The 12452-nt window shown below is 42.0% G+C and overlaps 1 protein-coding gene across 2 annotated transcripts in view; it reads right to left on the bottom strand.

Annotated features, from left to right (window-relative positions):
- entrep2 (endosomal transmembrane epsin interactor 2) overlaps positions 1-11505 on the bottom strand; it is a 113247-nt gene extending 101742 nt beyond the window's left edge. For both annotated transcript variants that reach the window (XM_085402695.1, XM_085402696.1), the window contains exon 1: positions 10454-11505. In XM_085402695.1, coding sequence (XP_085258821.1) covers positions 10454-10702 — 249 coding nt within the window. In that variant the 5' untranslated portion in view covers positions 10703-11505. The remainder of the gene's footprint in view (positions 1-10453) is intronic.
- Between the last annotated feature and the right edge of the window lie 947 nt (positions 11506-12452).

Raw genomic sequence — 12452 nt, 5'->3', positions numbered from 1 at the left:
CGCAAAGGAATTAGATGAAGCTGACAACTTGAAATATTACAGTGTGTGTGTGTGTGTGTGTGTGTGTGTGTGTGTGTGTGTGTGTGTGTGTGTGTGTGTGAAATGGTGGCAAGGACACACTGTTCTCTTCACCATTATGGTGCTCACTGGTAGCACTGGAGTAGGGGGGAGAAGGCACTGGAGGGTCCTCAGAGTAATAAGTAGCACGAGGCTGAGTGCCTACTTACTTAATATGGAAAAGTCTGGAAGGAAAGTGAATTACAGCGGTTCAGCAACACCTCGGGATGGACTGTAAAACTACATGACATCATCACACCACACGCATGCATTAAACACGCGAGTGAGATCACCGCAGAGATGTTAGAAAACCACCGACGGCCAGAGTGAAAATGAAAGTAAGCACAAATCATATGATTGATCAGGGCCCATCTTGTTAGCTGATCAATATGAGATTTAAGACGAGGCGGATCAGCCACGAGTGGTCTGGTCTGAGTCAGAGCATGTGTGCTGACCACAGCCTCCATTTAATCTGAGCTGACACGATGAGTGGAGTGGCTGAGGAGCTAGGAGCAACTCAGACCCTGCAAATAATATATAAAAAAATAAAAAATACTGAGATCACAGTATCTTTTTTTTTTTTTAAAAAAAGCAATGAATAAAACATTGAGACATTTATTTTTAAATCTTAATGAATTTGATTTCCCAGTTGCTGGAAGATGAAATTGCGATTGAAAATACAATTCAATCAATCAAACGTGTGCATGAGTAGCCACGTTGTCTGTCGACAGGCTGGAACTAATGGCTGCATGAGAACAGCAAAACAGAGCTTTATGGTCAACTCAACGCACTATTATACAATGCATACACTGATTGTGTGATTGTCTGTATATATTTGAGCCGGTATGGATACTTTTGACTACGTATTGGAAAAAATCCAAAATGAAATCTAAAATAAAAATAAAAGGACTCAGTTCTTGTTTTTTAGTCATTTAAATCACTGTACAGTGCTGTACAATGGGGGGGGGGGGGGGGGGGAGTGATCAAGCATAGTATTTCTGAAAAACCGTCCAACACTGGACAAATTTAGCTTGACAACGTTACCTCCTAAATCAGAGCAAGCTAATGGATCAGTCACATGAGCAAAGCTAGCAAAGGAATTTCCTTTTATCTAAAATCAAATAAATGTTGTTGTTTTTTTAATCGGTTGCCTAGAGATTGCATCTAATTTTTATAAGTCTGCAACCAGCTGCAACTTTTGGTGACTAAATGGCAGCTCTCAGAGATTTTTTGGATCATTTCTGTCTAATTTATACATGCAGACAGATTTCCAACATGTTGCCATCATTCTGAATGAGTCTTTGTCAATGAGCACAACTCGAGGGGTCTCAACCCAACTGGCTGTTTGTATTCTGGTTAGATTTTTATGGAATAGGAAGGCTGCTGAGCACAAATGTAATAGTTAAATGTGACTTCTGTCTATGCAGACAGCAACTGATATGTGATTTTCAACAATTTGTCACAGTTAATTGCTGTCTTATTAGAAACAGATTGCATGTAATTGCCAACTTCTGCACACGGCCATTAACAACCAGAAGAGTCTGTTCAGTGACAGGTTGCTTCTCCCAAAGACAAGAACTAACAGACTTAAAAACTCCTTTGTCCCACACGCCATCAGACTGTTTAACTCCTCTCTGGAGGGGAGAGGGAGGGGAAACAGGAGGACAAAGGAGGGAACAACTAAGCTGTAGTGCCTCTTCACCTCACTGTGCAATACCTTTTGTGCAATACTTTTGTAAATAGTCAACGGTGCAATAGACTCAATACTTGAAATGTGCAATTCACTTGTATTTTTTATTTTTATTCCTATTTATTCTATTTATCCCCTTCGTATATTTTATTTATATTGTCTCTGTATTTATATATATGTGTGTGTGTATAACTCTGTAACTTCTGTCGGTGCTGTGCTTTTTTGGAAATCGAATTTCCCAGAGGAACCCACCCGAGGGATTAATAAAGTTCTATCTTATCTTATCTTATCTTATCTTATCTTAACTTGACCCCATTAAATTGCAGACTGATAGCAGACTGACTCTGTCTTATGACAACATTTATCGCAGGTTTTAGCAACAGTGCCGGCATGCTTGCTGAAGTGAGATACCTTTATCTTATTAGATAAAACAGATATTGACAGTTTAACTTTGAGGACATAATTTGCAGTTGAAAAAGGTGATAAATTAGCACAAATATTCGGCACTCAACACAAAATTTTAAAAACCACAATAATATCGTATCCTGGGGTGTCTGGTGATTCCCACCTCTCCTGTAAAATCATTCAAAATTACACAAAGAAATCTTAAAAACCCCAAATTACGAAAACTTCTGATCACAGCCCTAAGTATCAGAGAAAGAGAAAAAAAGACTTTGAGTGGGTTTAGGCAAATTATCTGTAAACCTGCTCTACAACCTGTGATCCTTTTAAGAGTCATTTCATCCAGAATGTAATTCATTTTTTAAAGTTTGGAGGTTGTGTTTTACTAGTTCCAGTTTTACTTTGAAATCGCTCAGCTCCTCACATTTCAGGTAGTTTTACTTCTGGTCTTTGTTCAGGGTCCCTCCAGTTTTATACACCAGCTGCTGCTAATTATCCAATCAGTCATTCTGCTACGTATACCACCTGTTGTTTACTTTCCTCTTATCAGACTGTCTTTGAACTCCCAGGAATAATGTTTTCCTGTAATTTCTTCTTATTTCCTACTTTCTGGTTTCCGATCATCATCCTAGTGTTGAGTTTTCATCCGTTTTATGCCGCTTACCTGCTATCCTTGGCTTCTCCTGTCCAACTGCCTGTTTATGACTGCAGTCTGAGATTTTGCTTGTGTTTGGTGCCCTGCGGTTGTGTCCTCTTTTTTTGTGACTATTGCATTTGCGGCACTGAAAATTGCAGGATCACAGTCCTCTTTTACTCCATTTACACAATTCCTGGAGACGCTCCAAAAACATCCGAGTTCAAACCATCGCAAATAAAACTGCTAGAGATGAGTATTTCAAATATGTACATTTTATTTTTTATTTTTAAAGTGGGAAAATGTGTTTTACTACACTGAGTGAAGTGACGCATTAATATCTCCCTGTACGCTGATGAATCCAGGGAATGTGAATCAGGCATCATTGTGTATCGTGACACAAAACTTGATTGGGGAAGCAGTTGATGCACAAAAAAGCAACTAAATAACAGAAAACAAATCTTCTCTTTATAGTGCTGAACAAAAATATTCCATTTTATATTCATATTTAGTAGCACCCAAAACACAGATTCAAACAAGAAGGAAGTTACTCTGATGAAAGGCAAAGTGCAAAGAGTAGCACCAATAGGACGTAAGTTACTTTGCTGAAAAACGCCTGACTGTAGTTACACGCCCATTCACAAATTCTAAAGACCAATCACTCATGTAAGTGTGAGCTATTCACGTGCCGATTTATATATTTTGGAGTTTTATTGGACCTGAAACTATGACTCATGCAAACCCTTTTCTAAACACACGCACAAAGAAACCTTAGAAACGCACCAGACTCACTTGACACTGAGGTGAAAGTACTGATATTCACTTTAAAGGCAGAGAAAGGCTTACTGAGTGTAACATTTATACTTCTCTTCTCTGTCTGCTTTCATGATATGAGTCATGAGCCAAAAGCAAAGCATTATTAAATATGTCATCAGTATTCCTGACAACAGCCATGAGTTTGCATCAGACAGAAAGGCTTTTTGTCAAAATCATCACGATTTCCACAGCAACAATACTACAGACCTGTGTTTGTGTTTGTGCACGTGTGTTTGTGTCATGAAACCTGTTGCCAGGATACTGCTTAAGCTTAAAACGCCACTTAATTGATGTTGATTCACACTTGTGTGTAGTAAAAAAAAGAAAAAGAAAAGAAATAAGTGAAGAAATCAAAACAATTTTTGCACATTTGCCTTCATTTACTACTAGAACCCACTGGTCTCCTTCATAAGAAACAAACCATAGACAGCTACAGCCGATTATGATTAAATATGTCTCGATCAAAAACCATTCAAATAATATTATTTCCAAGTAAAGGTATAGAAGTACTCTATTATATATATATATACACTAGTCTGTCTGTTTCCAAATTAAAGTATATTTGAATCATACTCTGCATTGAAGATGTCTCTTTTCGATGAAGTGAAAGCATTTTGGCCATGGAAGTGCTCAGACAGATGTGCTATATAGACCAAAGAAGCTACAAGAGGTCCTTGGCTAATGAAACCCATGCTCTGAAGCTCCTGTCACAGCTTTTGAGCATTTCACAGTAGAGTTTATGTATTATCCACGTCTTTTGTTTTTTTGGAAGAACAAAGTACTACATCCAGATGAGAGGTTGAAGTGCCGGCTGAATTTATAAGCTAAGGCTAGCGAGCTTGGTTAGCAAGTTTGCTAGCTTAAGTAGCATATGTGCTCAGTAACAGAAGTACTTCACTTCCTGGATGGTGTGTAGCACAAACTGAGCCACACTATTAGTCAGATCACTCCATTCAAAATGCTCCAGACAGCACAAACAGGCTGGACAGGGTTCAGCTCATTGACTCCAATTAGTCGAAGTGAACCTGGGCAAACAAGCTATCTGCAACAGCTCCCTGTGTCGGCACACCTGTCAATCATGGCAGGCCCTAAGCCTATCAATCCCACTATAGCTGTTATGAAAGGGTGAAACCATCTGTGGTTTTGTGTACTACGCTCCAAACATTTGCCATTTAATGAACATTGGTATCTATGATGACTGGTTTATCACATGTTGCCACACACATATTTCTCCAGAGTTTTCTGCCATATTTAACACGATGCAACCACTGGTTGCTAGGGAAAAAAATTTAGATTCCCCAGCTGGTTGACAGTGGTTTTCCGTAGATGACTGGCTGCCTCTGGATGAATCAGTTGCAAAGAAGGTGCTGGACCAAAAACCTCCTCTGCTCTGGTTGCTGGCACGGTTGTCAGTAGTTTTTCATATTTTTTTGCAAATACTTGCTCTCTACTACACCAGCAGTAGAAAAACTTGAAACAAATGCCACACACACTGGAAATGCAGAAGTTTTGACTTATGAAACAAGTTGTCTACAACATTGCCTTGAAAATGAACCTTATCCATTTCCAGTTTGTGGCACACATCACAGCTTCTGATTAGTCTGTAAGCCGGCGTGTAGCTCTTAAGTTTCCCAGCGAATGCTATCAACTTCCAGAAACCTCTCATGAACTTATTTTTCCTTTGCAAATAATGGTTGTAAGATGGTTGCAGACCAGTTTCTAGGCATGTGTGATTGGGACCTCATTCATTTGATCCTACATTGTCATTGGGATTGTCACACATCCAAAATGGTGAATAAGTTAACCTCAAATGGTTAGTGGTCATGTGTCTGCAAAACTTCAACTGACCACTTTTAGAGCCAGCTTCAAGTAGCCACTGGAGGATGCCGCTTGATGCTACCACCCACCTACCAGTTAAAACTGGGTATTTTAATATGGGAATCTACTGGGACTGACTCACTGCTTGAGTCTCAAGTGAATACTAATTGGAGCCTACAGCTATACTACAGATGTATAGTAGGTGTACTTAGACACAGTTATGCTTTGAGCTAAATGCCGAAAGAATAAAAAATAACTCACAGACATACTCTCCTGTTTATTTGACTGTTTGCCACCATACTTTATTAAGCTTAGGGATATTTCACAGGACAAGGAACTATCCTCTATGCAATACAAGTTAGAGAACACACAAACCTGTGTTGGTGTTGTTTCTGGACCACCACAACTAAAGCTGGTCCAGATTCAAAATTTCAGGTGGCAAATCTCATTGTTGTCATGTAATAGTTTTGAGATGCAGAAATACCATCACACTACACGCCAAACACTAACCCTAACCCCAAAGCTATAGGTATAACTTTAACAACAGCCCCATAACCCTAACCACAATTACATCCTAATCCCCAAACCCAACTCTAATCGCCCTCTTTTGTTGGATCGTTTCCTCAGGTTTTTATCCACGTCCCAAAACTATGGCATCATAAAAATGTGATTGGTCACTTGCAATGTTAGACCTGGACCAACATACAGATAATCTGGGAACAACACCAACACGGGGATATCAAACACACCTCAGAGAACCAAAGAGAAAGAAAGACAGGACAACTTTTGTGTTGCCATATTTCATTCAACATAGGCTTTCTCTTTCCACACGTACAAAGAAAGAAAGTGCCTGCAACACAACAAGAACACTCAACAAACAGTGCCACACATTAACACACTTGAGCAGATTAGCGCAGAATTTGCTGACGGTCGGTGCTGAAAATGCAGCAGAAAGAGCTGCCGCACAACAAACACCAAGAATACCATTTAAAGCTGCCTTTGTTAAGGCCCAGTCTGTAGATCTGGTATGTTGGACTGTTACTTTTAAAAAGGCTCTAGCTGTACACAGAAGCAACATCCCTCTCCTTTAACACAACCAGGAAAGCGGGGGAGGGGAAAATAAAAGGAGTAAAATCCGTTTCCAGAGCTCAAGAGATGAGGAGAAGGAATATTCAGACCGAGAGAGTCTGAATTTGTAAATGATGCCTGCAATAACTCGCCGTGATGGATTTCAATATTCACGTAACTGCCTTTCTTCTTGAAAAAAAAAAAAGAGACAAGCAGTTTGTGTTTGTGTATTATGTGTCCGGGTGCTTGGATAAGTTCCAGGTTTAACTCGAGGAGATGCGAGATGGACGGGAATTTGTTCTGCATCTCAGCTGCTGACAGCTGCGGCTCGCTCTCTGGCTCGCTCGGCCATGTCGTCTCATTCATTAACCAAACCTGGCAGGGTGGTGTGAGTCGCAGCCAACAGGTAAACGCGCTGGGATTTCTGGCCTCGCGCAGAGCCTGCGGTGCTCGACGCTGCGGTGCTCGACGCTGCGGTGCTCGACGCTGCGGTGCTCGACGCTGCGGTGCTCGACGCTGCGGTGCTCGACGCTGCGGTGCTCGACGCTGCGGCCGAGAGTCCTCTTTTTGGTTGGGCTGTGGTTGGCTGTGAGAAAGTGCAAGATATTCGAAGGATTTATCTTTGTAGACCAGGCAAGTGTGTGTGTGTGTGTGTGTGTGTGTGTGTGTGTGTGTGTGTGTGTGTGTGCGTGCGTGCGTGCGTGCGTGCGTGCGCGCGTGTGCGTGTGTGTAAACTCTGAACATCAAAGCTGCAAAAAGAATATTTTTTCCAGAGTGCGGAAAATCAGGAGGGTCTGAGGGAGGTATGCAAAACATTGAGGTGGGATAAGCGTGTTAATGTTTCTGTGTGTGCGTCTTCATCTTTAGACATCTTTGTGAGGACAGAAAATTGGCATGCTATTATACTTGTGGGGACCAACAGTCACTTATGGGAACAAAATGCCTGTCTCCATGAGTTTGAAGGCACTTTTGAGACTCAAAATGTGGTTTTAGTGTCAGAGTTACAATTAGGTTATGGTTAGATTTAGGCTAAGTGTTAGGCATTCATTTTTGATGGTTAGGGTAAGCAGGCAAGGAAAGCATTATGTCAATGAGATGTCATCACTAAGATATGAAAACAAGTGTGTGTGTGTGTGTGTGTGTGTGTGTGTGTGTGTGTGTGTGTGTGTGTGTGTGTGTGTGTGTGTGTGTGTGTGGGAAGAGGAGGAGCGGCCTCAGCAGAGCACTGATTGGCCTGTGTAGGAAGTAAAGATTGTGCCTTTTCTTCTCGATGCAACCGTGATGAGATCGCACAACACAAGTCATCACACAGAGATCTGTAATGATGTCCCACAGTTACTGCACGCAGACACTCCCAGAGTACAAACACACGCACACACACACACACACACACACACACACACATATAAGTACATAGGCTGACTATTTGTTGCCACCTTCATCATTAGCTCAGTGGCTTCAAGGTTCAATACTAAGTAAATTACCTTGCCGTTAAGAAGCACAGCGTTATCATTTTACCCCCGGCGTCCGGGACGTGTGTCAGCAGCAGGCGAGGCTCGTGTAGTCGCTTTGACCGGGATACATATTTGTCTTCACACCATGAGGACTGCTAGCTGCTCAAAAACAACATTCACTCACATCGAGTGATGGAGACAGACACGTTCTGTATCAAAAATCAGATTCGCTCTACAAAGTCTTTAAAACTATACATGGTGGGCTTTTGTGTACAAATACACTCATCTTATTATTGAGTCAATTGACAGAACAGAGCTGCAAAAAGCTTCTTGTTCTACCCGATCAAGACGCTGCAGATTCATCATCTCCTTGCAAAATGCAAATGTAGTTTCTTTAAATTGAACTCGCTCATTTTTCTTGCTGATATTATAATTTGACATTTCAAGTCCTATTATGCACAAAGTGATGCTTTGCTGCACCTGTTTTCACTCTGGAAGTGGCGAAGGCTCCATCAGAAGCCAAGAAACCACGTTGACTCACAAGGTAGAGGAATATAGGATATTGCACAGAAATGACTGGTGTAAAATGTAATTTAACCAAACATCTGATATAAAAGCTATCATAAAAACAAATGAGAGAAAGCTTTAGTTTATCAAAAGTACTTCTAGCAAAAAGCCACACACAGGCTGCTCTGCACATGTACACAACAGAGTGTCTCATTTATGACAAACCAGCAAGCGAGAACAAAGAAACAATGAAAACTTATAGCCAGCTGAGGACTAATAGTTCATAGTGTGTGGCATTGTGGCTTAACGTGTTACACGCTTCTGGGAGATCATACCCACTTGACCCAAGATACAGAGCACAGGAACAGGTGTTAAAGGCATCAGGTGACAAATTACACATCACTGAAACATCAAAATGATTTTGAAGCTGAAATAGCTGCAACATGTTCCTTTAAGACCAATTTGATGCGAGGCATCAGTGTGCTGAAAAACTGCTTTCTTTTTTGCAACATTTATCATGACCAAAAAGAAGAAAAGAAAAAAGCCTTGTGGAAATGTTTTAGTCATTCGGAGCATTTTATAGCTCTCGATATTTCAAAGAGTGACTTTCAGTGTCTCATTGCCTGTGGGCAAATCACTGCCATCATTTGTCTCCAGATAGGCAGCTCAACTCAACCGCATTATCTCCGGTTTTGGCGCCACAGTGTCCGATGGTCTCTTTCTGCTGGTGAGCTATTTGTTTCCAGCACCTTTCTCAACCAAAGCATTTTCTCCAAACGTTACACACCATCCTTCTTCTGAAATGACCTGACAGAGGATTGATTTCAAGCCACAAGGTAGCTAACTGGGACATTTTACAAGGATATCTTAGGATTAGAAAGGCAAAATCTTTCTTCTGTGTGATTCGTTTATTTCATTTCCCCCTGAGATTATGTTACAGCTTTCACTGATGTTAATTGCAAACCTACTTTCGTGTAAAAGACAAACAGTGAAGCACTCTTGAGAACATGCTCGAGTTTGGAGCCATCGGTTACTAGGCAGGTTTTGTGGTTTTCCTGAAGACGGAAATACTTGTTTCTCATCTGCTTTTGCTTAGACTCATTTTCATGATTTATTTCATTATATTAAATTTTAAGGACTGGTTTTTTTTCTGCAAACTTGAGGCACGTGGGCTGGAAAACTTATGCACAGCTGAATCAAGGCACAAAAGATGCAGGTTTCAGATTTTCAACGTGCACCACAACAGGCTGGTAGACCTGTAACACGTTCTGCAGAAAAGTTGCCCAAGGCACTGATCAAGAAAGTGCGCTGACCTTTGAACTCTGATCCCTGCGGTTGCTTACTATTCCCCATACACTCCCACACACAGGCTCTGACGCATGCTATTTCTCAAACACACACACACACACAGGCAGATGGCCCTCATGCTGCACACCTCCCCTCACCCTTGTACTGTGTCCCACCGCCTCTATAATTAATGGAGCAAGCCCTGCTCGAGGTCTCTGGTAGGATAAAAACAAAACAAAACAAGGAAGTGTGTGTTCATGAATATTTACAGAAAACAGCATGAAAATTTCACACAGAAAGAAAAAAAAAAAGATTATCCCAAAGTATCTTACTGTATCTTACTGTGCTGAAGGCTTTAAAATATCCTCATCTTTCTATGTGTGTGTGTGTGGTATCACTGGTTACCACAGAGGCTCTGTATCCTCAAAGCTAATTGCATAAGATTGGCTCTGTCCTCCAAAAATTCATTTAGAAGCTAATTTCTTTCTGTCATGGCCAAGTGATTTAGCTCTCTCCTTGAGACAAACCAGCTAGAGCCCTCTAAAATCCTTATGTTACAAAAAATCAACTTAGTGTTCCCCAAATAGCCAATTTCCTCCACATGCTTTGGAAAATAAAATAAAGCCGATGATGTTCGTCTCCAATTAGACTGCAACACCTGAAGATAATTCAGATCCAGACTGATTCCTAATGCGTGTATTGTGCGAGTGTTTTACTCACTGAGAAGCCTGCCCAGAACGGACAGGAGTGCCGGACTCTGGGTGATGTGGTGAGAGCCAGAGCCGCGAAGCTCACAGCCAGGATGAGACTCCCGAGGACCATTTGAGAGACTCCCAGAGCCAGCATGATCCTCGTCCGGGTACGGTACTCCCTCAGCCGGGACAGACTGCGGGACAGCGACGCCGGGCTCAGAGACCCCGGGCCGCCTAAGCCACTGCTGCCGCCGCGGGGCAGCGCGTTCACCGGCATTGTGACGAAACGATGCGACCGAACCGGGTTACACAAATGCAGGTGTAGCAAATAAAGGTAACAACATCCGATCAGAAACAGAAGCCTCGCGTATTTGGCCCGCAGTGATCTGGCAAACGGCGTGAGTCGAAGTCAGAGTCCGATGTGGAAGATTTTCTCCATCACTTAAGATGCTCGGAGTCCCTCCAATTAGAGATGCTCTGCGGCTGATGGGAGGAGAAAGGTGAGCAAGGAGCGGGCTGGACGAGCCACCGGATGTTTACCAAAATACGCACAGATGTTCTGGACGTCTTCAAGTCGAAACACGGACAATAAACCTCCGGAGTTCCTCACTGACTGCTCCAACAAGAGCCCATTCCTGAAAAGTCAAGACGCAAAGAGAGGAAAAAAGCCCCAAACGCTTCATCGTGCTGTCAGCCAGCCTTGCACCATTGTCAGGCTGTCATGCTCGCCTCTGCAGGCTCTCCAACAACTCAAAAGCGAGGGCTGAAGCCTGGATAAAGACGCGCGTGGACAAAAAACACACACACACACACACACACACACACACACACACAATGAACCCACACTCCTCCTAAACGCACTAAAACGCCTAAACGTTTGAGCCCACGTTGATGGGTTTCTTTTTTTTCTGGGTCTTTAAGTGTTTGAACACCCCCCTCTCAGGTCTGAGCGAGCGGCTTTTCTCTTCTTCGGTGTGAGAGGCACCAGCCGTGCTTTTCACAGACGACAGCAAATCTAACAGCCAGGACAGGAGATGCACACTGCGTATTGGAGATGTGCCACTCTGTGCGTGTACATGGCGGCGGGCTACACGGAGTGTGTTTTACTCTTGATGGTGAAGGAGGGGAGGAGGACTCCTGCGCTATCAGGAAACAATAAAGACTAAAAATATTAGAAATAATAAAGAAAATCTGCCCGTTATTTGTTACCCCTCCTGATGTGTAATTGGTTCATTAAAATAAATGAAAGAAACTGACATTTTAAGTCCACGTGTGTCTGGATTTCATGGCTTAAAGTGAGTGCGGATTAACCTTAGCTCCAGCAGCTCCATCGGGGCATCTAACATTGACTTTGTCCTGTCCTTCATCACGCAAGTAAAGCTTCACTACAGGGGAGCTCCGAGGAGTTAGACCTTCCAATTATCATCAGTAAAATATGTCACAGGTCTGAGTTTGCCATGCAAAACAAAGTCCGATACGAATACATATTAATTGTGATCACTAACATATCCAAACAAGATTTCTCAACTTGTGCTGGGACCTCACGGTTCATAGGGATTGATAGCAACCTGCATCCTGCAAGGCTCCAGCTCTGCAGATGTTGTATTAAACCGGTTTTTCAGGTGCTGCCTGGTTTTCTTCACGCATTTTATGAAAGATATTTCAAAGAAACCAAGCAAAAACCATTAAAGGCGCGTCAATACATGGAAAAATAATAATAATAAACGTTACTTCCACAGCTGAAAGATTAGCTCCGTCCTGCGGAAAAGACCCATTCACAGCTCACCAGCGCCACCAAGCGGTGAGCAGCGGTGATTTTTGTTTTTTATTTAAATCACAATATACTCTAATCTGTTTTTTTCCTTTTTAGTGTCATAGATGCTGCTTACTGCTTTCTGATTACTAAGTGCTACATTTATTTTTTATTAACCCTGAAACCTTTAAATAGTGTAAATATATTTTATAATCCATTCATGACTGTAAGTCCATGATAAAACGATGAAATCATATTTTATGTATCAGCTGCT

The sequence above is a fragment of the Rhamphochromis longiceps genome, linkage group LG1 (assembly GCF_057381845.1).
Source record: "Rhamphochromis longiceps isolate RC_006_pf linkage group LG1, R_longiceps_female_GT1.1, whole genome shotgun sequence".
Classification (NCBI taxonomy): domain Eukaryota; kingdom Metazoa; phylum Chordata; class Actinopteri; order Cichliformes; family Cichlidae; genus Rhamphochromis; species Rhamphochromis longiceps.
Note: the sequence above shows the minus strand (reverse complement) of the source record. Positions and strands in the feature narration are given on the sequence as shown.